The sequence below is a fragment of the Agelaius tricolor genome, unplaced genomic scaffold, assembly GCF_023055355.1.
Source record: "Agelaius tricolor isolate 1412-34295 unplaced genomic scaffold, bAgeTri1.0.p SCAF_103, whole genome shotgun sequence".
In the NCBI taxonomy this organism is placed as follows: domain Eukaryota; kingdom Metazoa; phylum Chordata; class Aves; order Passeriformes; family Icteridae; genus Agelaius; species Agelaius tricolor.
In genome coordinates, this window is record NW_027269363.1 from 108660 (window position 1) to 136020 (window position 27361).

Consider the following 27361-nt stretch of genomic DNA (forward strand, 5'->3'; position numbering starts at 1 on the left):
CAGAGCTGGGCACAGCACTCCAGGTGTGACCCCAGCAGTGCCCAGGGCAGGGCCAGAGTGACCTCCCTGCTCCTGCTGGCCACACCATTCCTGAGCCAGGCCAGGAGCCATTGGCCTTCTTGGCCACCAGGGCACTCTGCTGGCTCCTGTCCACCCTGCTGCCCATCAGGTCCCTTTGTGCCTGGCCACTCTCCAACAATGTCCCCATCCTAGAGCACTGCAGGAGTTATCGTGGCCAAAATGCAGGACTGGGCACTTGGAGTTATTAAACTTTATCTTACAAGACTCTGCTCATCCATCCAAGCATTCCAGGTCTCCCTGCAGAGCCCTTCTCCCTTCCAATTTCCTCACTGGAAAGGTCAAACCCTGAACAGGCTGCCAAGGGAAGTGGTGGAGTCACCATCCCTGAAAGTGGCCAAAAACTGGGTGGATGTGGCACTTGGGGATGTGGATTAGTGGTGGATGTGGAAGTGCTGGTAATGATTGGAGTAGATGATCCAAGCCTTAATAATTCCATGGCTCTCAGAGAGGCAAAATCCCTGCAAAATCAACTCTTGCACCCTCCACCCCCAAATTCACCTGGTTGCAATCATTAAAGGTGGAGAAGACTGTGAGGGAGAATAAAAAAATTCAAGGATAACATGGATTGGGTTATGCTCCATCCATCCCCTCCATTTCTACCTCATTTTTTTTTGTTTTCCAGAATCAAACACCTCTTCACCCCAGCACCACCTTCTCATGTCTAACCTTGTGTCACCTGCAGCTGCTGGCAGCAACAAAAGCCTTTCAAACACTGTGAAGAACAAAAGAAATGTGTGTCTGAGGCAGAAAAGATGCAGGGCTTCCCCAAACAGAGGAGTTTATTCAGTGTTTGTTCAGGCTCTGCTCACCCCAGGACAATAAAACCATTCTGAGCAGCCTTTGCACAATGGGGGGCAGAGAGGAAAAGCTGCTTCAGGCCGAGCTGAGCAGCACAGCCTCATCTCTGTGGCCACTCAAGGGTCCAATTTCATTTATTTTCCCAATTTCTGACACCAATCCCACACCTGACCAACAGGCTAAGGCATGGTTCTTGTGAGCAAGCAACCTGAAAATGCATTTATTCTGTTGCATGTCTTCACACCAAGCAAACAAAAGGCATCTTCTCCTTCAGATGAGTCCCATTTAAATCAGAGGTCATAATTAATGAGATATTCCACAGCATCATTTTACAGCAACCATAGAATTTTAATCAATATAAGCTTTTTTTTTTTTACAGACAAATTCCATTCACAGTAACACTAAAACAGAGGCAGAATGTGATTTGGGACGGGTTTTGTTACAAATATTCATGCAAAGGCTTTTTTGGTTTTGTTTTGGACTAAATAGGATCTCACCTGGGCAGCTCTCTCATTGTGTAATGGATTGATTACAATACAAAAATAAAAAGGGTTCCTATAAATCACTGCAGGTTTACAAGGTCAGGAGGCACAGAGCTGGTTGGCTTTGGAATAAAAGAGGAATATGATAATAAGAGGAATATGTTGCAAGAAGAAAAATTGGAGAAGCAGAGGGGTGTTGGCAGCCAGAAAAAATGAAGCAAAGAAATGCCCAGGCATTGGGCTGCTCTGAACACCCTGGGGTGGTGGATGGAGAAAACCCCAGCTGCAGGTGGCAGCAGGGACAGTGTGAAGGGCACAGAAAGAGCCAGAACATGGTGAAAATCCCTCCTCAGCAAGGCCAGGCCAAGCCAGCACATGTGGCATTGAAAACATCCCTTTGCTCTCCCAAAAAAATGGTTTGAGTGAAGGGAGTCACAGGAACTGCTCCCTCCACTGGCACCAAAGCAGGAGACAGGACAGGAGGTTTGAGACCTTTTAACCTCAGCTGGGATGAGTTAAAATCAAGGTTTGACATGTGAAGCACAAGGTGTTCCTTCCAGTGGTGGGAAGAAACACCAGCCCCATCAGCAAGTTGAAGAAGCTCAATGCAAGAAACAATTTGCAGCAAAAAAACTTCAGCCTGAGAATACATCTTAATAAGAGCAGCATGATCTCCACTCAAAAAACCCCAACAGAATTATAATACCTCAGAATGGTTATTGTGAACCAATAAAATTATAGTATCTCAGAATGGTTATTGTGAACCAATAAAATTATAACATCTCAGAATGGTTATTGTGAACCAATAAAATTATAATACCTCAGAATGGTTATTCTGAACTGAAAAATCAGTGCATGGACCAGGGAAAGTCCTGATCCCATTGCTTGGGAGAGCACAGTCTGAGGGAATGAGTGTCAGCCTGGAGAGCCATCCAGAGTCCAACCCAACAACACAGGGCACCCCCTAAATACAGAGGGTCCCAACAAGTCATGGCACCCCTAAAAAAGTGGGGATTAGCCTTAGGAAAAACTGCAATTCCCTGGATTTTTCTCTCCACAGCAGATCCAACCCAGTGATCTGCCACAGCTTTGGGTTCTCGCTGTGAGGAATCCTGCAAGCCCCTCCCCACAGAACAGCAGCATTCCCAAATTCCCCACCCAGCCCACCCCGACCTCTCCCTGAGCTGCTCCCTCGCCTACTTAGCAGCCCCTTTCGGCCACCACTCGGGCGTGGTGGCCCTGAGCTCCAGCCTGTGCCCTGCCAGGGGGATGCAGAGCGGCTCCTGGAGGTGAGCCAGCCTCAGCAGGGCTATGCCCAGCTCTCCTCCTCCAGCACGGAACTTTCCAGCACGTTTCCCCGCCTGGGTGAGGATGTCAGCGCCCTCGGGGATGCCGGCAGCGGGAAGGGGCCCCGGGAAGGTGACGGGCAGCAGGCGCTTGCGGATCACGCCCATGTGGTGGGTCCTGGCCGTCAGCTCCTGGCCGATGTAGCAGCCCTTGGTGAAGCTGATGCCGTTCATGAAGGCCAGGTTGGATTCCAGGGGCAGGGCGACTCCAGGGGGGAGATCTTTCACCCCTTCAGGGATTCCTAGGGGAGAGCAAAGGCAGGAGATTGGTGCCTTGAGAAGGGTGATGTAGAACAGAGGCAAGACTGAGCTAGAATAGTATTGTTAAAAACGCCAAGCACTTGTTTCCAAAATTTTAAAAGGTTTAATAGTAATAAAATGGTTATAAAAATAGTAATACAATTAGAGGAATAATAATTTGGACTAACTGAATTAGGACAATATGAGACAATAAATACAAAGAGTTATGGACAGTCTGGGTACCTTTTTCTGGGCAGCACGAGCCCGAGAAAGGACCCAGGTTAACAGAGGATTAACCCTTAAAAACAACAGCCTGTTGCATATTCATACACCTCATACATGATGCATAAATTCCATTCAAACACAGGATTCTGTCAGGGCAGGGTCAACTTCTTCCTCTTAATCCTAACAGCGCCTTCGAGGCAGGAAGAAGTTCCTTTCTTCTGATAATGGGGCCATAAATTCTTCTTCTCTGAAAAATTTAGGTGTCCTGTGGCTGCTATCTCGCTGTGAGTCCCTTCTTTTTAAAAAAAGTATCCTACATAGCATAGTTTCTATTTAACCTTATGTTATAACCTAAAACTATATTTAGGTTTTAACACACTACTTAAGAGAATTAATACAGCATTACTTTCTAACACACCACATATCATATTCATTTTAATATTTGCAAAAAGCCAATCATAAAATACATGCGTTTTTCACAGTATGGCAATGTGCCCCTGTTGATGGAGTGACAAAACTATCCTTTGTCCCCTTAAAAAGGAAATAAACCCAGAAGTTTAGTATGGAGGGGGTAAAAAATGTGTATTTTATGATAGGCTTTTCACAAATATTAAAATGAATATTATATGTGGTGTGTTAGAAAGTAATGCTGTATTAATTCTCTTAAGTAGTGTGTTAAAACCTAAATATAGTTTTAGGTTATAACATAAGGTTAAAATAGAAACTGTGCTATGTAGGATACTTTTTTTAAAGAAAGGATTCACAGCAAGATAGCAGCCACAGGACACCTGAATCTTTCAGAGAAAGAGAATTTATTGCCCCATTATCAGAAGAAATGAACTTCTCCTGCCTCGAAGGCACTGTTAGGATTAAGAAGTTGCTGATGACCAGACAGAATCCTGTGTTTGAATGGAATTTATGCATCATGTATGAGATGTATGAATATACAACAGGTTATTGTTTTTAAGGGTTAATCCTCTATTAATGGGTGTCATTTTCAGGCTTGTGCTGCCCAGAAAAAGGTACCTGGACGTCTCTAACTCTTTGTTTCTATTGTCTCATATTGTCTTAATTCAATTTGTCCAAATTGTTATTACTCTAATTGTATTACTATTTTTTTATAATCATTTTATTACTATTAATCTTTTGAAATTTTAAAAACAAGTGGTTGGCGTTTTTCACAGAGGGGCTTGACAGCTGGCCTGCAAGCAAAGCTGAGTTAATAAAAGAAATAACAATTGAAGATTTTTGAGTGTATCCATAGCAAGGAAGAAGACAAGGCTGTCAGCATGGAAACAGAAAAAATACATGACAATTTTTGTAAGCTAGACTATGTGGATAAGTAGCTGTGTATACATGCCTTAATAAATTTCTGTAAAACTTTTGCCAATTATATTGATGTTAATTGCTCTGCACCAATGACTATAATATTGTGTTGTGATGTAGTTAATGACTTAAGTGTTACAGACATCTTTTATGAAAAATCCTTTTGCTAGGATTTTTCCTCCTGAGAAGCTGAGAGGCCTCAGGAACAAAATGTAACCAATGGTTATCTGCTGCTGTGGAATGCAACAGGGGCATCTGGGATTGGGCTCATGTGGTTGTTTCTAATTAATGGCCAATCACAGCCCAGCTGGCTCAGACTCTCTGTCCAAGCCACAAACCTTTGTTATCATTCTTTCTTTTTCTATTCTTAGCCAGCCTTCTGATGAAATCCTTTCTTCTGTTCTTTTAGTATAGTTTTAATGTAATATATATCATAAAATAATAAATCAGCCTTCTGAAACATGGAGTCAGATCCTCATCTCTTCCCTCATCCTTGGAACCCTGTGAACACGGTCACATTGCATCAATGAAGATAATAAATTATTGTGATGTAGTTAATGATTTAAGTGTCACAGACATATTTTATGAAAAATCCCTTTGCTAGGATTTTTCTCCTGAGAAGCTGAGAGGCCTCAGAGGAAAAGAAAAACAATGATTATCTGCTGCTGTGGAATGCAACAGGTGCATCTTTGATTGGTCTCGTGTGGTTGTTTCTAATTAATGGCCAATCACAGCCCAGCTGGCTCAGACTCTCTGGTCAGTCACAAGATTTTATTATCATTCCATTCCTTTCTATTCCTTGCTAGCCTTCTGATGAAATCCTTTATTCTATTCTTTTAGTAGAGTTTCCTTTTAATATAATATCTGTCATAAAATAATAAATCAGCCTTCTGAAACATCAAAATCAAAGGCACTGGGGCTCCCAGGACTGAGATCCCTGTCCAGTATCTCTGACCTTGGAATTAGGGCAGCAAATCCAGCCACAAAGTTTTTAGGAAGCCAAGTCTGGGTGTTTCCTTTTCCTTCTTCAGTAACAAGCAAATGCCTGGGCTGTGCATCATCCCAAAATAATCAAAATTACTCCAACCACAGAAGCTTCTCTCTAAGAAAATGAATAATCCTGGCTTTCTTTTAGCATTTCTGACCAGTCCCCATAATCTGAGTAAGAGAAAATTACACCCCAACATTGCTACCAGACAGAATTAGAACCACCAGCACCCTTTAATACTCAAAGTAGCAATTAATACATGTATTAATGAACAAATTAAATGCACTAAAACATGAGAATGAAGGGTTTATAACTTATTACTGCCTTAAATCAGCATGTGGACTCCCAAAACCCAAAGTGCAAACCAGGGCTTGCCTTTACCTTGTTTATACCTGTGCCTGTGGTAATCCTGCACGTCTCCAACTTGGCTCCCAGGGATAATCTCTGACAGATTTGCTCCTTTCTTTGCAATCAGTCTCCAGCCCATGACTTCTGCCCTGGGGTCAGGGGTGAGGAGCAGAGCCTGGTCTGCACATTTTGGGAGGGAGCTGGTGTCCCCAGGGATGACAGCCCACAGGGAGAGGTCGGGGCAGGGGGTGATGGTGACTTTCCTGCGGATCTTGTAGAGTTTCAGGTGTTGCTGGATGGAGTCCAGGACGCTGCTGTCGCACTCCAGCAGGATGTGAGGCTCCTCTGCTGTGCTCCTGTGGAGCCTAAAAAAAAATATCACACCCACAAGGTCAGGAAAACAAACCCCCACAGCAGCAGGAGGCAAAGATGGGTATTCATTTGGATCCTGGTGCCAATCCACAAATCCACACAAATCCAGGGATTTCTGGATTTGCACAGAAATTTCTGTTGGGAGATTTCTGGATGGAACAGAAGGAGCAGCACCCAGGTGCCCACAGTGAAATACCTGAGCTGTTTCAGCACCTGCTGTGGCTTCCCTAGTAAACACTGCCCTCAGTTCTCCCAGGGGCAGAAACAGGTCTGCCCATGTGGAATTCTCTATTCTTACCTCCAGTAAAGGGAATTTCACAGAATCACAGAATAATGAGCTTGGAAGAGACCTCTAAGATCAACGAGCCCAACCCATGCCCTAACACCTCAGCCAGACTATAGCACCCAGTGCCATGGCCAGTCTTGTTAAACACATCCAGACATGGTGATTCTACCACCTCCCTGGGAAGAGCATTCCAGTACTTTATTATTCTTTAGGTGAAAAATTTTTCCTAATATCCAACCTGTACCTTTCCTGGCGTAGCTGGAGGCTGTGTCCTCTGGTTCTGTCAGAGACCAGCCCCACCTGTCTGCAGCCTCCCTGCAGGAGTTGTAGAGAGCAATAAGGGCACCTCTGAGCCTCCTCTCCTCCAGGCTGAGCACCCCCAGCTCCTTCAAATGTTTCTCACAGGGTTTGTGTTCCCAGCCCCTCCCCAGCCTCGTTGCCTCCTCTGGATGCGCTTGAGCATCTCAACATCCTTCCCAAACTGAGGGGCCAGAGCTGGGCACAGATGGTGGAGAAGCTTCATTCTGCTGTGCCTTCCACTGTCACACAATCCCAGGATGGTTTGGGTAGGGAGGGACCTTAAAGCCCATCCAGTTCCAACCCCAACACCTCCCACTGTCCCAGGCTGCTCCAAGCCCCATCCAGCCGGGCCTTGGGCACTTCCAGGGATCCAGGGGCAGCCTCAGCTGCTCTGGGCACCCTGTGCCAGGGCCTCAGCACCCTCAGAGGGAAGAATTCCTTCCCAAAATCCCATCCGTGCCTCTGGAAGGGCTCTGAGGTCTCCCTGGATCTTTCTCCTGTCCAGGTGAACATAGCCTGGCTCCAGAGCAGAGCCAACCTCCACACGTGCGGATATCGCACCCATCACACTTCTCTGCTGCGGTGTTCCAGAGAAGCTGCATTGAGTGATGGCACAGACCCACGGAGGAAGCGCTTTTTTGCACATTAATTTTGACTTTTTGACATTTGAGCCGGAAATGTCAGGAGCCACCCCCCGCCACCCCGCAATGGTCTCTCCCACTCCCCCCCCGGCCGCGCCGCTTGGTCTCACCTGTACAGGATGACGTCATACAGGCAGCGGCCTTGCACGTTCAGCGCGTGCGCATAGAGGGCGGAGGGGGCGTCGCCTTCCGCTACCAGCTGCGTGACGTCATTGGTGAGCAGCCCCTGCAGGAAGGCGGCGGCCTCGGCGCCCCTCACGCCCAGCAGCGCCCGGCCCAGCGGGAAACAGGCGGCGGCCGCGCCCCGCTGGCTCCGGCACCACCGGCGCAGCCCGGGCGCCGTTATTGCCCTCACCAACATGGCGGCGCCGTCACAGAGTCCCCCCACGGCCGCCGCCCGCCGCCGCCGCCGCCATCTTGTGTGTGTCCGCTGGGAGGGCGACACCTGCTGGAGGGACCGGGGCGCCACGAGACTGCCCCCTTTCCGTTAGCCACGCCCCCTTCCACTACAGACCACGCCCCGCCAATAGGCTCAGCCGGCGAGCTGGCCACGCCCACGCATTCATGACCACGCCCCCTCGTTTGGTCACGCCCCCGGTGCCGAGCGGCGCCGGGCGCTCCCCGCGATCCCAAAGGAGGAATTTGGGAACCCCCCCGGGATCCCCGGCCATAGAATAGCGAGGGGACAACCCAGAGCGCTCCCCTCGATCCCAAAGCAGGAATTTGGGAACCCCCCCGGCCATGGAACAGCTGGGGCACAGCCCAGAGCGCTCCCACATCCCACGGTTCCTGTCGGGGGCTGCCCGGCCCAGCTCTCCGTGTTATAGATGGATAATGAGATGATTGGCTCTCGCAATTAAAAAATAACTATTGGGTGAATATTAAGAAAAGCTTTAGTGAAATGTCCTCTGTGTTCTCCCCACAGTTCCCTTTCCCCCCCTGTACTGTTGCCATCAGACAGCCTGGGCTGTCCAGGACAGGTACAAAGAAGCTGCACAGGTGTCCCTTGCATGGGGCAGCTGGGAATGGAAAAGCTTGGGGGTGCTTAGGGGGTGAGGCATGGCAACACCTGAGCTCCAATCCAGTTAAAGAAGAGCTGACAGGCTTTGGGAAGGGTCAGGGCTGGCTGATGCAACCCCCAGGGGTATAAAACACTGAGCATCCAGCTTGAAGATGAACTGGCCATGTGGTGTTCATGAGGGGCAGCTCCCAGTGCTGCAGCTTTTTCCTTGTGTAGTCCTTGGTTGTATTTTTGTTAAGGTTTAATTAAACCTCTTTAAGTTTGCAAAGTGAGCAGTTGTGTCTCACATCCCTGTCCCGGCTGCTCCACATTTAATTGGAGAATCAGCCAGGCTGGAAAGGACCTCTGGGATCATCGAGTCCAGCCATGCCAAGCAGAGCATGGCATGTCCAGTCATTCCTTAGCACCTCCATTCCTGCCCCTAAAATTCAAACAGAAAGGGCACTGAGCCATTCTCCCCCTCCAGGTTTGGCTGTTAGGGTGGAAAGGACCCCAAAGGTCCCTTTTTTCTACTGATTTGTTTCCACAGAACTTGCCAGCTGCCCTCCATCCTCTTTCAACACCCTTGGAGAAACTGTCAGTGGAGTAAATTATAATGTTTGCTCGTGGGAATTTCTGCTAAGTATTGCATGGGAATAAAACCATGGAATCATGGAGTGGCTGTAAAGGTCATTAAGTCCAACACCCTGCAAGGAGCAGGGGCATGTTCAGTCCATCATGGGCATGTTCAACCCATCAGGGGTATCTTCAGTCCTCTGGGGTCATCGAGTCCAGCCATGCCACCCAGAGCATGGCATGTCCAGTCATTCCTTAGCACCTCCATTCCTGCCCCTAAAATTCAAACAGAAAGGGCACTGAGCCATTCTCCCCCTCCAGGTTTGGCTGTCAGGGTGGAAAAGACCCCAAAGGTCCCTTTTTTCTACTGATTTGTTTCCACAGAACTTGCCAGCTGCCCTCCATCCTCTTTTAACACCCTTGGAGAAACTGTCAGTGGTACCAGATTGGAGTAAATTAAACATTTGTTATAACAGAGTAAATGATAATGTTTGGCAGTGTATAACACTTGGCAATTATAAAAGCTGACAGTTTAGCAGGAATTTCTGCTAAACTGTTTAGTTTAAACTGTTCTGCTAAACTGACAGTTTAGCTGACAGTTTAGCAGGAATTTCTGCTAAGCATTTCATGGGAATAAAACCATGGAATCATGGAATTTAAGGTCATTAGGTCCAACACCCTGCAAGGAGCAGGGCCATGTTCAGTCCATCAGGGCCATGTCCAATCCATCAGGGATGTGGAAAATGTGTATTTTATGATTGGCTTTTCTCAAATATTAAAATGAATATGATATATGTTATGTTAGAAAGTTATGCTGTATTAATTTTCTTAAGTAGTGTGTTAAATATAGTTTTAGGTATAACAAAATGTTAAAATAGAAACTATGCTATGTAAGATAGTTTCTTCTAAAGAAGGGATTCACACTGAGATGGCAGCCACAGGACACCTGAATCCTTCAGAGAAAGAGAATTTATTGCCCCATTATCAGTAGAAATGAACTTCTTCCTGCCTTGCTCAGCCCTGAAGATGCAGTTAGGATTAAGAGGAAGAAGTTGACCCTGCCCTGACAGAATCCTGTGTTTGAATGGAATTTATGCATCATGTATGAGGTGTATGAATATGCAACAGGCTGTTGTTTTTAAGGGTTAATCCTCTGTTAACCTGGGTCCTTTTTCAGGCTGATGCTGCCCAGAAAAAGGTACCTGGACATCTGTAACTCTTTTTTTCTATTGTCTCATATTGTCCTAATCCAAATTGTCCAAATTATCATTGCTCTAATTATATTGCTATTTTTATAACCATTCTATTATCATTAAACCTTTTAAAATTTTAAAAACAAGTGTTTGGCGTTTTGCACGGGGGCATGTCCAATCCATCAGGAGCACATTCAGTCCATCAGGGACAGGTTCAATCCATCAGGGACAGGTTCACTCCATCAGGAGCATGTCCAGTCCATCAGGGACAGGTTCACTCCATCAGGGACAGGTTCAATCCATCAGGGACGGGTTCAACCCATCAGGGACATGTCCAATCCATCAGGGACAGGTTCACTCCATCAGGGACAGGTTCACTCCATCAGGGACAGGTTCAGTCCATCAGGGACATGTCCAATCCATCAGGGACAGGTTCACTCCATCAGGGACAGGTTCACTCCATCAGGGACAGGTTCAGTCCATCAGGGACATGTCCAATCCATCAGGGACAGGTTCACTCCATCAGGGACAGGTTCACTCCATCAGGAGCATGTCCAGTCCATCAGAGACAGGTTCAGTCCATCAGGGACATGTCCAATCCATGAGGGACAGGTTCAGTCCATCAGGGACAGGTTCGATCCATCAGGGACAGGTTCACTCCATCAGGGACAGGTTCAGTCCATCAGGGACATGTCCAATCCATCAGGGACAGGTTCAACCCATCAGGGACAGGTTCACTCCATCAGGGACAGGTTCAACCCATCAGGGACAGGTTCACTCCATCAGGGACAGGTTCAATCCATCAGGGACAGGTTCAACCCATCAGGGACAGGTTCAATCCATCAGGGACAGGTTCAACCCATCAGGGACAGGTTCAGTCCATCAGGGACAGGTTCAATCCATCAGGGACAGGTTCAGTCCATCAGGGACAGGTTCAACCCATCAGGGACAGGTTCAATCCATCAGGGACAGGTTCAATCCATCAGGGACAGGTTCAACCCATCAGGAGCATGTCCAATCCATCAGGGACAGGTTCAACCCATCAGGGACGGGTTCACTCCATCAGGGACAGGTTCAACCCATCAGGTTGCTCACCCCAAACTGATCTTGAATATTTCCCAGCACGGGGAATCCCTGTGTTAAACCCTCCCAGTTAAACCATGGAGCTGGTGTTGTTTCCCTCTGTTTTTCCAGTGGCTGCTGTTCGGTTTGAGCCCATCCTGCTCCTTCCCTCTGCCACCACCAGCAGCTCTCTGGGCAGGGGGAGTCTCCTGGCCCCAATGACCTCACTAAAACCTCCAGGACAGGCAGCACCAGCACAAACCCACCCTGAATGAAGGGAGGCTCATTTTCCAGGAGCTGCAAATGTGCTGAGTTGATGCAGGGCTGGGCTGTCCCCTTGTGCCCCACAGTGATAACCTTATCACACATCCCCCAGTGTGTCCTGGCAGCACTGAGACATGTGGGGGTGTTCACCCTGGAATCCATTCCCACTGGAATTTGGGGCTGGAGAAAAAAGGTGTTGGCAGAGGTGACCTTGGCACGTGTTTGTGCTCTGCCCACCTGCTGGCACCAGCTGTGTGTCCAAAACGGGGCTGGACAGACCTGCCTGGCTCTGGGGCAGCTGGAGGAGCAGAGAGCTCTTGCCCAGGGTGGTTCTTTGCTCCCCCTGGAAGTGGAAATGTGCCCAGAGCAGGAGCTGGGTTTGCTTTTTGAAGGAGAAGGGGGGAAAGTCACAAACCTGGAAGCACAGCTGGGCTGGACTCCAGAGTCCAACAGGCACCATGGAGCCACATTTGTGGGTTTTTTACCTGTTCCACATCCCTCCTCCACCCAGGCCTTTATTTTATATTCTTTTAAGATCTTTTGAAGGTGAGAGTTCTAAGGGGATATATTGTTATTTTTGGTATGGTTATATATATTGTTGTTATATATTGCTATCTTTTGAAGAGCTAAGCTTACATTTTATCTGGGGCAGGAAAACCTTATAGAAATACCACTACACCAAGCTGTGGGGATGGTCAGTGTCCATCCCACAGGCAGCCCTTTGCCAGCTCCCTGCATTCCCAACCACCACAGGTGTGCTGTATCAAACCCCACAGAGACATCTGAAAGGGCAGCAAGGAGAATAAAAGTGAAAATGGAAAACAATCAGGCAGCCACTTTGAGCCTTTATTTGTTTTACCACTTCCTACTGCTTCTATTCCCTCCCCTCTGGGTTTGCCTTTCTTTTCTCATGGAGTTATTCAGTTATTGCATAAAAAAATGCATGGAGTTATTACATGCAAAAATGCATGTTTGAGTCCAGAATTTAGTGGCTAATAAAGTCATATTGAAAAATTTCAGTGTCAGGAACTACAACCCTGCCAGTTTGGTGCATTAAATGAGCTCAGGGCATGGTTTGAGACGATCCATGGTGTAACTGAGAGCCCTGGGAAGGTTTGTGGCAGCCCTCAGTGGGTGTGTGCCTGTCTTCACTCAGAATGGGGGGCCTGAAGCCTGGGGGGAGGGACAACACAATTCCCAGAGCTTCCATGCCTTCAATTTCTACAGGGAGGTGTGAAATTCTAGTGGGAATCCACTGGAATTCCATATCTAGTGGGAAACCTCCAGTGGGAATCCACTAAAATTCCATATCTAGTGGGAAACCTCCAGTGGGAATCCACTAAAATTCCACATCTAGTGGGAATCCAACCTCCAGTGGGAATCCACTAGAATTCCATATCTAGTGGGAAATCTCTAGTGGGAATCCACTAGAATTCCATATCTAGTGGGAAACCTCCAGTGGAAATCCACTGGAATCCCATATCTAGTGGGAAGCCTCCAGTGGGAATCCACTGGAATTCCACATCTAGTGGGAAGCCTCCAGTGGGAATCCACTAAAATTCCGTATCTAGTGGGAATCCACTAGAATTCCACATCTAATGGGAAGCCTCCAGTGGGAATCCACTGGAATTCCACATCTAGTGGGAATCCACTGGAATTCCACATCTAGTGGGAAGCCTCCAATGGGAGGTGTCCCTGCCTGTGGCAGAGGGTTGGAACAAGGTGATCTTTAAGTTCTTTTCCAACCCAAACCATCCTGGGATTCTGATGGTGCCCCTGACAGCTCATCCCCCACCAGCTTTGTGATTTCTGGGGGTGTTGGTGGAAGGAGAGCTGGTGGCACAGGGTGACAGGACACAAATTCCCACCTCTCAGCCCGTGAGATGCGTCAGGGTGGCTCAGGATCCCTTCCCACAAAGGACAGAGCTCCCTCCCTGTCCCTCAGCACCCCCTGGGTGCTTGCACAAGCTGCCAGCAGCCTCCTGCTCCATCAAATTTCCACTCTCTGCTCTCCCTGAACTGCCTGAAACCCTGGACAGCCTGAGGCTCCCACTTGAGAGGGCTCATCCTTGGCATTTAATTGTCAATAACTCATCCTGACCAGGCATAACCTCTGCAGGCAGCCCTGCAGGGTAATTCTGCCATAATAAACTCATTTTCTCCAGCTTTTTTCTTGGGTTTTTAAGCACAACCCCCACGTGAGCTGCAATTATTCCTCCCAATCCCTGTGCATGAAATATTCTGGGAGGTCAGCCACAGAAAAACATAGCAACACTCCTGGGACAATATCCCACAGCCTTGGAGAGGAAAACAGGGACTGTGGCAGCCTGGGCCATGCAAAATCACTGCTGATAGGGGGGAATTGCAAGCACAACAGGCAGGAATAGAGCAAAGTGGAAGCTGAGCTTGGAGGGAGTGAGTTGGTGCATCCAAAAGCTGCTCTGAAAGGAGGGTGGGCACCACTCTTTTCTCCCAGGGAACCAGGGACAGAGGAAACAGCCTGAAGTTGGCACTGGGTGAGGTTTAGATTGGATGTTAGGGAAAATTTCTTCACTGAAAGAGTGGCCCAGGGAAGTGGTGGGATCACCACCCCTGGGAATGTTTAAAAACTGCGTGGATGTGGCACCTGGGGACGGGGTTTGGTGGTTGTGGTGCTGGGTTAATGGCTGGAATCCAACCCAGAGGACTTTTCCAAGCTTAATTAAGGGCTCTGTGATTCCTTCTGGGGGCACTGAGAGGAAGGGACAGCTCTTATTGCATTTCCATGGTGTGGCTTTGTGCTGGTGTTTTACTGTGGCTGAGAGTAAAATGGAATAGGTTGTTGTTGTGTTGTCCTAAAGTCTTTATTTTATATTCTTTTAAGATCTTTTAAAAGTGAGAGTTCTAAGGGGATATATTGTTATTTTTGGTATGCTAGGAGTAGTGAAATAGTAATAACTGAGTGGGATTTTGAGTAGGTAAGAGCTAAGCTTACATCTTGTCTGGGGCAGGGTAACCTTATAGAAATCCCACTACCATGGTAGAATTGTGCCTACGAGCAAAAAGGCCTCTGCTCTCTGCTCCAGCTTTTTAGATCAAGGCACTTAGTGTAACTTTCTACTAAAAGCTAAAATCTATATTCTAAATCTATATTTCTATTTCACTTTGTAGCTTCACATATCTCACTTTCTCCAGGGGTTTCAGGTCAATCCCTGTGCCCTGAGGGGCTTGCATTCCAACAGCCTGGGAGGAGGGATTGGGAGCCAGGGGGATGCTGTGCCTGGAATTCTGAAATTCTGTGACCCCAGAGAGAATTGGAGAGCCACTGGCAATTTCACTCTGGCTTTCCAAAGGAATGGGAGAGGTTGTGTGTGGCATTCACATTCTCTGGAAAAATCCCTTTGCCCAGGATTTCTCTCCTGGGAAGCTGAGAAGCTTTAGAGGAAAATGAAAACAATTCTGATCTCATTTGCTTCTCCTGTGTTGTGCTCATGTGGAATGTGTTTGGAGATTGTTTACCCACAGGTGATTGTTCCATTGGATTCTGCTGTGAGTTGTTTTCACTCTTTGGCCGATCAGGGCCAAGCTGTGTCAGGACTCTGGAAAGAGTCAGGAGTTTTCATTATTATCTTTTTAGCACTGAGTATCTTTTCTGTATTCTTTAGTATAGTATCGTATTCTTTAATATAATTTAATATAATATTATAAAATAATCAATTAGCCTTCTGAGAACATGGAGTCAGATTCATCATTCCTGCCTGGCATGAGGGTCCCTGCAAATACAGTAGTTGTGATTACTTTGCCTGTTCCCAAAATGCTGCTGGATGGGGGCTGCTTTTGCCTTTCTTCCTTCTGTGAGTTGGGATCAACCCCCAGGGCAGGGACACCTCCCAGCAGGCCAGGCTGCTCCAAGCCCCGTCCAACCTGGCCTTGGCTCTTCCCTGTCTGTTGGTGGGACCACGTCCTGTGTCCTGCCAAAGAAGTTGTCAATTGTCACCGTCACATTTTCTGAAAATTCCCTTCACCCAGGATTCTTCTCCTGTGAAGCTGAAAAGCCTCAGAGAAAAATGAAAACAATAATTACCTGATTTGTTTCTCCTGTGTTTTGCTGCTTTGGAATGTGTTTGGAGAGTGTTTACCCACAGGTGAGTGTTTCATTGGTTTCATGTGAATTGTTTTTACTTAATGGCCAGTCAGGGCCAAGCTGTGTCAGACTCAGAGGAGAGAGTCAGGAGTTTTCATTATTATCTTTTTAGCCTTCTGTCTGTATCCTTTCTCTATTCTGTAGTATAGTTTAGTTTAGTATTCTTTAATAAAATACAGATCATAAAATAATAAATTAGCCTTCTGAGAACATGGAGTCAGATTCACCATTCCTCCCTTCATTGCGAGTCTCAGAAAATACAGTCAGTATTTTACTTATATATTACTCAGTCAACTTAGCTTCCAGAGAAACAGAAAAAAAATGCATGTTTGAGTCCAGAATTTTTTTCCTGAGGACATTTGGAGAGGGGTTGTGAGTGCCCAGTGTCTGTGATTTAATGGGAGCAGCACACACTGAGGTCCTTGAAAAGCCAGGCTCTCTCACAAAGTGCTCTCCCATCCTTTGCTCACCCTGAATCATCAATTTCTCCCAGATTCCCCAAAGTTTCCTTGCTTTTGAAAGGCCAGGCTTCCTTCCCCCAGCAGCCTGAGCTCTGTGCCTGAGGGATCTGCAGTGATTCATCAGGGAGACAAGGCATCCCAAACAACACCAAGGTCAAATGCTTCTTAAGGCAAAACTATTCTGGGATGGTTTGTGGCCATAGCAGGGAAAACAGAGCTCCTGCATGGCCAAAACCAGGCCAATCAGAGATGGAGAAGGATTTCTCCTCATCACTCAGAGCCCTGCTCAAGCAAGCACCACACGCTTTACATACTGTAACAAAATGTAAGTTTTATTCCATATTATTAGTAATGGATGTGGAATAGCCACAGTTGAGTTGGACTGATGTCCCTTTCCCTTTTGACCAGTGGTTCATATTCTAACTACAGCCCAGATGTAACATTTACACTGCAAAATACTTACAGATTCGACCTCATACTCCAGAAGTTCCTAGTACAAATACAGTTAGTACATTAAAAAAAACCCAAACAAACAAAACAAAACAACCAAAAAAAAAAAAAAAAAAGAAAAAAAACCCCCACCAATCCCAGACACTTTGTAACAGCACAGACTGGTTATGGCCTTGAGTTTAGTTCAAGTATTTCCCAGTGGAATGCAATGCAAGCAAGAAGGTAATCTGGCTTTTGTGGGACATTCCTGGCCCTGAATGGTAAGAAGAGAAATGTAAGTGTGGGCACTTTATCTGACCAAGTTTAGTGAGAGAGTCAACATTTATGATTAGTTCAGCCACAAAGCCAAACCTCCCTTGTGTGTGTGGACAAAACTGCTACCTGGAGAAAAGACAAAATAAAAGCAAAGCATTAATTACACCATTGGCATTTCTTCCGTGGCTGATGCTCCACCCTCTAAATTAATTTCCACGAGCTGCTGGTTGAGTTAGGAACAATTGTGGTGGGGATTTTGCTTGTGGCTGTGAATATTTTGCTGCTCTATCCTTTTCCTGCCCCCAGTGACAGGATGAAAGAAGGGATTGCTGCTCCTGCCTGGATAGGAGTCATTCCTGCAGGGTCATCATCATTCATTTGGTCACCTTTGTGGCAGTGACTCAGTGGAGAAACCCAACATCCTAAAGGGTTTACACACTCCTCACAGAGTGGAGGAGGAAGGGGGGAAGTGAGCAAATCAGTATATATAACAATAATAATAATTGTAGTAATAATCTTTTCTGTTCCTAGGAATGTCTGACCCATGCTGGCTCCTGTGTGTGGCCCAAATGGGATTTGGAAGAGCTTGGTTCCCTCCTCCCCATGCTCAGAGGATCAGCAGTGTCCTCCAGGCTGGCTGGGACCTCACTTTGCATCCCTGCCAGGCACCCCTGACAGCAGCTGGGAATACACCCCTGTGCTTGAGTCCCTGGCTAAACTCTTGGAAAACATGGGAAAGCAGGATCAGCTCCCCTTGGGAAGGGATGTTGTGCAGGGAAATACTCCAGGCCTGAGGGATGAGCAGGGCTGGGAGTGGTCACCCCATGTCCCTGCCCAGCAAGGGGGTTATTGATCCCCCAAGAGTCTGCCCTGGCTCTGGCACCCATCAATAATGCAATTATTGACTCTGCCTGCAGAAAACAGCCTGTGCGTGTGAGATGTGAGGGTGACACCAGCTGGGGAGAGGCTCCAAACCCTCTGCAGGACCCAGGGGTCACTCAGAGCCCCCTTGGCTCACTGTGTGACAATAAAAACGGGGTTTGAGGGAGGGCAGGAAGATTCTGACTGTACAACCACACATCTGGAGAGGGGAGCAGCGGGGATTTGGGGAGGAGCAGAGTGCAGGAAGAGGAGAAGGGAGGGAAGGTGACACGAGGAGCAGCACTGCCACACTGCTGGCAAGCCTTCAGGTGACTGCTGCTGGTCCAAAGACACCAGAGAAAACCATGCTAGAAAATCGGCCCTTACAGAAAGGTTGGTGGGGCTGGAGGTGTTCAGCTTAAAGCACATCTGAGGGTGAAAAAAGCCTCCAAACAGCCAAAATATGCAGAGGTTAAAGGCATGAGACTTCTCCATGTCTCCATGGGGTTGCAGAGAGGGGGTTCATGTCACCCTTCAGGGACTCATTTGATGGTGGCAAGTTGGCCAGAAGATCCATGGTCTTTTCCCACCCTGCTGCTCCAAAGCTGGAATCTCCTGCTGGGGTATTGCTGGGGCAGTCCTGCTAGACAGACTGGGTTTAATGGGTTAATCAGGTCTCTGTGACCAGCTCTGGGGGTTTTAGCTTAAAATCTGCCCCTGGCTTTCCCCCTTTTCCCTGGCTTTGGGAGGTTTTAGCTTAAAATCTGCCCCTGGCTTTCCCCCTTTTCCCTGGCTTTGGGAGGTTTTAGCTTAAAATCTGCCCCTTGGTGAGGCGTTGGCCAAGATTTTTTCCTGGAGCAAGAGCAAGGGAGTGACATTCCTGTCCCTGGTGTGGTGACCCAGGGGGGGATCTGCAGGTCAGCAGGAGCTGAGGGGCACATCTGAGTCACCAGCAAGTGACTCAGGCCATGGATGGTGCTGAGGGAGGTAGGGGCAGGAGAAACCCAAAATCCTGCACTCCTGCTTTCCAGCATCGTGTGGGAAGCACAAGTTTATCTGGGGCTGTGGGACTGTTGCTCATGGAAAAGGAATCAGAAGAACCCAGGCAGCATCCAGCCATGGTTACCCTCAGAGTTTCCATCCCTCCCTCGGGATCACAGCTTTAAATGCACACAGTTTCCCCTGGGACACAGGGCTGGGAATAAAGGAGAAGTGCCACTGATGTGAGGGACGAGCTCATGCCCTGCACAGCTGCAGTGACCAGGGAACAAATTTCCACCCAGGGAACAAATTTCCACTCAGGGAATAAATTTCCACCCAGGGAACAAATTTCCCCCCAGGATCACCTCTCTCCTCCCCAGCAGCCTGGGCTGTGGCCCTGTAGGAATTTTTCCCCAGGTTTCAGCAGCCCTGTGAGCAGCCACCTCTCCTGCTGTGCCCAGCACATCCCCAGCCAGCAGGGAGCCCATTCCCACGCACAGGACAAGGACAAACAGAGCACTTGGATATGTTTGTCTCCCCAGCACCATGGTGTGACCCTTCTGAGCCTTTCCTGCAAAACTTCCAGCAGAAGGGGAAGGGTGGATGGCACTGCTGGCTGCTGCTGTGCTGATCCTCCTCCTGCATCCACTTACCCTTTTCTCGAGCTGCAAGAGCAAACAGCATTCCAGGCATTTTACCAATGCCTTCAGCAGCACCAGGAGCAGGCCTGGAAGGTTCCCCAGACAAAGGGAATATTTGCTGCTGGATACCTTGGAGGATGTTTCTCTGCTTTCTTTTTAATTCTGATTTTTTTTTTTTTTTTGCTTCCAGGACCGTTCTCTAATGCATCACACAGCTCAGCCAAAGTTCCCAGGAGATGAAAGGCATATCCAAATTCCCTGCCTGTTCCCAAAAATGGCCAAAGGGATGGACATTTAGGGAACAGGCATCCTCAGGGCTGTTAGGGACTGACCTCAAGGACATGAGAGTGATGTCCAGCTAAAAATCAGGAATATCCCATGGATAAGAAATTCTGGCACAGCCCAAGGGAACAGCTTGGCACAGGGACAGTGCAGTGCTCAGGGAGAATTTACTTCTTTTGCCATAGGTTTGATCCTGAGGGCTCTGCCTGTCTGGGTTCTCTGTGGTGGAGATGAAACCACCCTCTGACCAAGAACAGCAGGAGCCTTGGAGCTCAGCAGCTTGATTTTAACACACACCCAAAGTACTCTAAGGGCATGAAAACCACCCTAAAATCAAGCCCAGCTGAGAAAAATTCCCCATAAACCCAGGAAAAACTTCCTGCTCTTGTCCTGGTCCTGTCCCCACTGAAGCCAGACCTTCTGCAAAGCCCCCCCAGCAAATGTGGGACCCCTCCCAGTTCCCCAGGTGGGGCTGGAGGCTAAAAGGCCCAGGATGAGATCAGCCCCAGCCCTGGAGCAGCTGGTTTTTCTCAGGGGAGGAGGAAGGCTGTAGAAGGAGCAGAGGGTTGATATCACATTTACACCGAGCTCTCTATGTCTACGTTCACACTCACGTGTTCACGGTGCCTGTATCTACACATGGACACACACACACCACTATGCATAGATCTGCCTCCTGCCACTATTTATAAGGGTTTGATTAATCAGAAAAACAAATTTGCCAATAGTGCTTTTCCTCAATTAATCAGAAAAACAAATCTGCCAACGCCGGCCGCCGAAAATTCAGCAAGTAAAGGAGCCTCAACCCTTTACACTTTTGTTTTCCTGGTTGCATAAAGGCACTTTCTGATGATGTGAAGCAGCAGTTTGTTAAAAACCCTGTAACTGCAACAATTCCCATCACATCTGTAGCAAGTGCTACACAGGCACCAGTAGGATGCAATGTCACTGCTCGCTGCTGCTCCAGAGGCTTTGGAGCAGAGGAAGGAAAGAGGAAACCTTCAGCCCTGTGCTGGTTTTGGGTCCAGTCGCTCTGTTCCTGCCCCAGACCCAACCTGGGTGCCAGTTCTGGCTCACAGCATCCAACAAGGCCCTCATTGGCATGTGCCAGCCCAGGCAGGCCATCAGCTGTGAGCCTGCCACCAGGGTCCCTGCAATATGTCAGTGGTTTTCTTACCAAAGGATCAGGAATTAATTTGATTAAGGGTGTTTAGTAATTAAACACTGCCTGGCCTGCAGCACTCGAGCCTTGCCATGCAGGAGGGTGGCTGATCCCTGTCAGCCTCACTTCTCTCCTGAGCCACCAGCAGCTCCTCTTCCCAGCACAGCACATGGTCCAGTCTCTGCTGGGGGCTCTGGTGCTCAGCCAGGGGCTGGGAGGTGGGGAGAGTTTGCTGTTACTCACTGGAGGTTCCCAGCTGGAGAACACGTTGGAAACAGGGAAGAAATGTCTTTTGTTAACTGGAAGACAGCACTAAATTGGTCTGAAACTCCTTTCACTCTCTTGACTTCCACACAAAAACCAAGCCCTGCGAAACAAACGCGAGATAACACCGAAAACCAGAACCAAACCAAAAATCAAAACCCCTCTCGTGCCTTCCTGACAGAGTTATATCCACACGGACGTCTTCCCATCTTTACTGCTGGAGCTGCCTTTCTCCAGCGAGGCCTTGGGCTTAGCACCTTGTTTCTCCTGGGCGGTGTTGGCCCTGTTCTGCTCCACCACGGTGCCCCCCGAGGCAGGGCTGCTGGTCCGAGAGGGCTGAGTGTTGGCCTGGGTGCTGCTGTAGCTCTGGAAGGCGATGTCCAGCTGCTCCTGGGCCACCCTCAGGTGCTTGTGCAGCGTGGACAGATCGGCGGGCAGGTTCTCGTCGGGGCTGGTGCACTGCTGCTCCTGAGCCACGTTGGCCAAGTTCTGCTCGTGGGCCATCAGGCTGTTGGGGATCTTGGTGGACTTCTCGGATTTGACGACCAGGTTGTACTCGGGAGGGCAGGAGATGTTCTTGGGGTAGGCGTAGTTGTAGGGCGGCTGGCGGAAGCTGTTGATTTTCCGGTTGCGGATGGCGTCGCGGATGGTCCCGAAGCCCAGGTGGAACATCTCGCACATGTTCAGCAGCAGGCACAGGCAGCTCACCACGTACATCACCAGGAGGAAGATGGTCTTCTCCGTGGGCCGGGACACGAAGCAGTCCACGGTGTGGGGACACGGGACCCTGTTGCAGACGTAATAAGCTTCCACCTCGAAACCGTAGAGCAGGTACTGCCCTATCAAGAAGCACACCTCGAAGGAAGCCCGGGTGAGGAGCTGGAAGACGTAGATCTTCATCAGTCCCTCCTGCTGGATGCGCCTCCTCCCGTCGTGCTTCTGCTGCTCCTTGCACTTGGGCTTGGCCTTGTTGGCCTTGTCGTGCTCGGCCGCATCGTCGGAGATCATGGGCTCCTCCTCGTCGGCCTCCATGGCGTCCTCCATGTTGCGCACGGCCTGCCAGTTGAGGGCAAACTGCTTCTTCTTCTTGAAGCCCTTGAGCTTCTCCTCCTCCTCGGCCGAGCGGGCGATCCTGTGGATGGCGTAGCCCAGGTACATGACGGAGGGCGTGGAGATCATGATGATCTGGAAGACCCAGAAGCGGACGTGGGAGAGCGGCGCGAAGGCGTCGTAGCAGACGTTGTCGCAGCCCGGCTGCTTGGTGTTGCAGGTGAACTTGCTCTGCTCATCGGAGTAGATGGACTCGCCCCCCACCGCCGTCAGGACGATGCGGAAGACGATGAGCACGGTGAGCCAGACCTTCCCCACGAAGGTGGAGTGGTTGTGAATCTCTTCTAGCAGGCGGGTGAGGAAGCTCCAGCTCATGTTGGTCATAAGGGCTGCTCAGTTAGAACCTGCAGGGAGAGGGGGGAGATAGAAAAAAAAAAAACAGGGATGGGAGGTCACATCTTGTGCCAGAGAAGTGACTGACCCTTGTGCTGGGCACTGGTGAGGCCACACCTCGAATCCTGGGGTCAGTTTTGGGCTCCTCATGACAAAGAAGGACACTGAGGGGCTGGAGAGTGTCCAGAGATGGGAATGGAGCTGGGGAAGGGGCTGGAGCACCAGGATGTAGCTATGATATTTTCTGAAGAATCCCTTTGCCAGGATTTTTCCTCCTGAGAAGCTGAGAGGCCTCAGAGGAAAAGAAAAATAATGATTATCTGCTGCTGTGGAATGCAACAGGTGCATCTTTGATTGGTCTCATGTGGTTGTTTCTAATTAATGGCCAATCACAGCCCAGCTGGCTCAGACTTTCTGGTCAGTCACAAGATTTTATTATCATTCTTTTCTATTCTGTTCAAGCCTTCTGATGAAATCCTCTCTTCTATTCTTTTAGTATAGTTTTAGTATATCATTCCCTTTTAATATAATATATATCATAAAATAATAAATCAGCTTCTGAAAGATGGAGTCAAGATTCTCATCTCTTCCCTCGTCCTGGGACCTCTGTGATCACCACCACACCAGGAGGGGCTGAGGGAGCTGGGAAGGGGCTCAGCCTGGAGCAAAGGAGGCTCAGGGGGGCCCTTGTGGCTCTGCACAGCTCCTGACAGGAGGGCACAGCCAGGAGGGTCGGGCTCTGCTCCAGGGAACAGGGACAGGAGGAGAGGGAACGGCCTCAATCAGCACCAATGCAGGTTTAGATTGGATATCAGGGAAAATTTCTCCCCTTAAAAAGTGGTCAGGGCTGGAGCGGTGGAGGATGCTCCCACAACACAGAGACTTGCCCTGCTGAAACATCTTTCATTAGTAAAGCCAGAAAAATGCAAAGAATCAGTGGAAGAATGGGAATATTTATGTTTACAGGCCGATGGCCCTTTTAAGTTCCTCTTGAAACAAAGCAAAACAAAACAAAACTTTAATCAAATGCAGACTGTTTCAAAAATAAACCTTGAGAAGCTTTCAAGAGAAAAGCATGGATTTATTAGGAAACCTGGACAGCTGGGGAGGAAGAGCTTGTAACAAGCATTTTGTGTTTAGCCTAATGTGCAGTGAGTTCCTTGGGTGACCTCAGGCAGCACTAAAGACAGGAGGCAATTTCACTGCTTGGCTGGCACAGATACTGAGAGATGAGAGCAGTAAGGAAAGCACCTACACCCCCCCCCAAAAAAAAAAAAGAGAAAAAAGAAGAGAAAGGAGCTGTTTTCCTATGTGGAAGAAGTATGGGCATCAACCAGAACTCTCCATGCTGGCTGAACAAGGCTGAGTGGGGAAAATGATCATAAAATCTCCAAATCCTATAATTTTTGGAGGTTGGAAGGGACCTTAAAGATCCTATGCCATGGGACACCTTCCACCAGACCAGGTTGCTCCAGCCCCATCCAGCCTGGCTTGGTGATGGATGAGACACCAGCCTGGCCTGGCACCACTGAAGAGACACAAAATTCTGCTGTAGGGTTTCCATGGTGGGAGCACAGCAGCAGGGAGGGAAACGTGCCCCACTCTGTTGTCCACATCCAGCCCTCCTGGAATGCAGCTCTGCTCCCACTGCCTCCCAGGAGAGGAGCCAAGCAGGGCTGCTTTGGTTTGCTCAGCGCTCTCGAGAGCAGGCAGATGGAATTTTCTAACCCTGCTATTTCCAGATCAAACAAATCCCCTGTGAACACAAACCCCCAAGTCTTCACACGCCGGGCTGGGGCTGTGGGAGAGCTCTGCAGATGGTGCTATTCCTGTCCTGGGGCTGGGGAAACTGAGGCACAGCTGGGTCATCAACCAGAAGGAGAGGTGGGGAAATTCTCCTCTCTGCCACCAGCCCCCAAAGCTGCTGGGAGCAGAATCCTGCTCTCCTGCCCCAAAAGTGATGCCTCGGTTGCAGGTGGGATAATTCAGCCACTGCAGGACATGGGAAGTGATGGCCGTTGAGATATTCTTTATTTATTGAGGAAATTTGGTTTATTCAGGGGTGAGATGGGGAAGTTCCCTGTATTTAACTCTCCCTCTGTGGTGTTCACATTCAGATGAGGGCAATTTGGGGTGTTAAAGGATTTGCAGAGTTAATCCAGGCACTCAGCCAAGCTCCAGCTGTTGGGGGGCTGAGAAGGGAAGACCCTGCTGGGGAAACTGAGGCACAGCTGGGTCATCAACCAGGAGAGGTGGGGAAATTCTCCTCTCTGCCACCAACCCTCAAAGCTGCTGGGAGCAGAATCCTCCTGGCCCAAAAGTGATGCCTTGGTCAGGGTTGCAGGTGGGACAGTTCAGCCACTGCAGGGCATGGGAAGTGATGCCCACTGAGATATTCTTTATGAACTGATGAAATTTGGTTTATTCAGGGGTGAGATGAGGAAGTTCCCTGTTTGAGTGCCTTTTTTTTGCTTCCTTACAGTGGGTACACCCCAAGGAGTATTTAACTCTTCCTCTGTGGTGTTCACATTCAGATATGGGCAAATTGGGGTGTTAAAGGATTTGCAGAGTTAATCCAGGCACTCAGCCAAGCTCCAGCTGATGGGGGGCTGGGAAGGGAAGACCCTGACCCTGCTGGGTGTGGGGCATGGTGCATCTGCCTGTGGAGCATCCGGGGCTGGATCAGGCAGGGCTGGATGCAGCCCCACCTTGGCTGGCCCCGTGCAGGTGTCCAACCCCCCCACGAGCTCCAATCTGCACCCCAAATTAGCTGCAAGCCCCAAATTGTGCTTAAAAATGCACTTTGAATCCTGTAGGGCAGTTCATCCAAATTTCAGGGCTGCCTTAAAGGGTTTCTGAAGCTTACACCGAGGATAATTCACCATTTTCATAATTCACAAGTGTTACTCCTGGGCACAATGCCCAAAGCTCCAATGCACCTCCCAGGAGCTGTGTGCTGGGGCAGGGAGGGTCTGACCAAGGTTTTCACAGATTTTGGAGTAAATATTCAAGTTTTGAAGTGGTATTTGTCAGGGTTGTTAGCAAAGCACCCCCTGTCTCCTCTAGGAGACACATTTTAGGAAGGGGAACCCAATGAAGTGGTCCCAACTCTCCAGAGCCAAGGAAAAGGAAGGGAATTGTAAAAATATCAGAAGTGAGGGGGTGTTGGTTTGAGAAGAACATCCCTGGCTACCAGCTCCACCCTGAGCTGTGGGTGCTGCCACTGCCCCTGCTGCCCAGCCCTCTGTGCACATCTGGATCTGCAGGAACATCTGCAGGAAACAGCCCTGAGCTGTTCCTGCACCCCGGGACCCTCCCGTGTGGGGTCACACCTTGGTGAGCATGGCTGAGTGGGGAAAACGATCGTAAAATCTCAAAATCCTACAATTTTGGGGGGTTGGAATGTGTTTTTTACCAAAACACATTCTGGTAAAAGCTCCCTGGCTGTTGGGGACACCCCTGTGTGCCCCCCTGCCCTCCTGGCACTGGACCTGAGAGCAGGAGCCAAAGGAAATGAGGTAAAAACCCTTCCCTAGAAACCAGTTTGGTTAAAATTTCCGTGGGGTTTAGGATTCAAACTGTGGGATTTCAATGCTTTTAATTGCTTGGGTGGGGGTTAGTGCACCATGATGTTTTGGAATTAGCTATAAATAAAACAAGCTTCCAAGGAAAGGCTTGTTCACAGTGCAGGACTGGCACTGGGAGAAGGCTGTGTTTCCTCTCCTCTGAGTCTCCTCTCCTCACAGTCCCAACCACCAAAGCACAAAGCACAGATTTTTGCATCTTTCCACCTGCTGCAGACCCAATTCCTCTGTGCAGTGTGAAAATTATGCAGTCTGGGTGACAAATAAACCCATCTGGGTGGATCTGCAGCAGGCAGAGGGATTAGATGAGGTGGTTCGTGTAGCTTAAATATCTTCCCACAAAAGGATTCCTCATCCCTGTGGCTTTGAAACCCATTTATTCAGTCATCCATCATCACCTCCAGAGGTGGCACACACAGGGCACAAGCTCCACTTCAAAACAGCTACAAAGGAGGGGTTGCACTGCTCAAAGCACCAACACTCCTAAAGCAGTACAGGAATGAGATGTTCTGACCACAGTGACTTCCCAAAACCCCCTGACGCCTCCACACAACCGCAGGCGCAGCTGTAGGAACTGGGAAAAGTTTAAAAACTGACTCTAAAACATGGCAAAGAATGAAAAAAACCATAAATCAGTGCTAGCTGGATGTCAGTCCATTCTGGACAGTTCTCACTCTGCTGCCTGAACTACAGTGTAGATTGATGTGGCTGAATTATCTCCCCAAGAAAGGACTCCCCATCCCTGTGGCTTTGAAATCCCTTCAGTCAGTCATCCATCATCACCTCCAGAGGTGACACACAGTGTGTTAAACACACACAGGGCACAAGCTACACTTCAAAACAGCTACAAAGGAGGGGTTGCACTGCTCAAAGCACCAACAACTCCTAAAGTAGTCAGAACTGTGTGCAGCCAATACAGGAATGAGATGTTCTGACCACAGTGACTTCCCAAAGCCCCCTGACCCCTCCACACAACTGCAGGCACAGCTGTAGGAACTGGGAGAACTTTAAAAACTGAGTCTAAAATGCAGCAAAGAATGAAAATATATAAATCAGTGCTAGCTGGATGTCAGTGCTAGCTGGCTGTCAGTCCGTTCTGCACACTTTTTGCTCCACTGCTTGAACTACAGTGCAGATCCATGTGGCTGAATTACCTCCCCAAGAAAGGACTGCCCATCCCTGTGGCTTTGAAATCCCTTCATTCAGTCATCCATCATCACCTCCAGAGGTGACACACAGTGTGTTAAACACACACAGGGCACAAGCTACACTTCAAAACAGCAACAAAGGAGGGGTTGGACTGCTCAAACCACCACCAACTCCTAA

The 27361-nt window shown here is 48.8% G+C and overlaps 2 protein-coding genes across 6 annotated transcripts in view; both read right to left on the reverse strand.

Annotated features, from left to right (window-relative positions):
* Positions 1–1206: 1206 nt before the first annotated feature.
* Positions 1207–7890, reverse strand: IBA57 (iron-sulfur cluster assembly factor IBA57). Its single transcript, XM_071419268.1, has 3 exons — positions 7544–7890; positions 5868–6199; positions 1207–2949 (listed from the first exon to the last, which is right to left on the reverse strand). Exons 1-3 carry the CDS (start codon positions 7792–7794, stop codon positions 2558–2560), a joined length of 975 nt encoding a protein of 324 aa, XP_071275369.1. The 5' UTR covers positions 7795–7890; the 3' UTR covers positions 1207–2557.
* An 8533-nt stretch (positions 7891–16423) lies between these two features.
* The window catches only part of GJC2 (gap junction protein gamma 2), a 49107-nt gene continuing 38169 nt past the window's right edge, over positions 16424–27361 (reverse strand). For all 5 annotated transcript variants that reach the window (XM_071419270.1, XM_071419269.1, XM_071419272.1 and 2 more), the window contains one exon: positions 16424–22462. In XM_071419270.1, coding sequence (XP_071275371.1) covers positions 21192–22442 — 1251 coding nt within the window. In that variant the 5' untranslated portion in view covers positions 22443–22462 and the 3' untranslated portion in view covers positions 16424–21191. The remainder of the gene's footprint in view (positions 22463–27361) is intronic.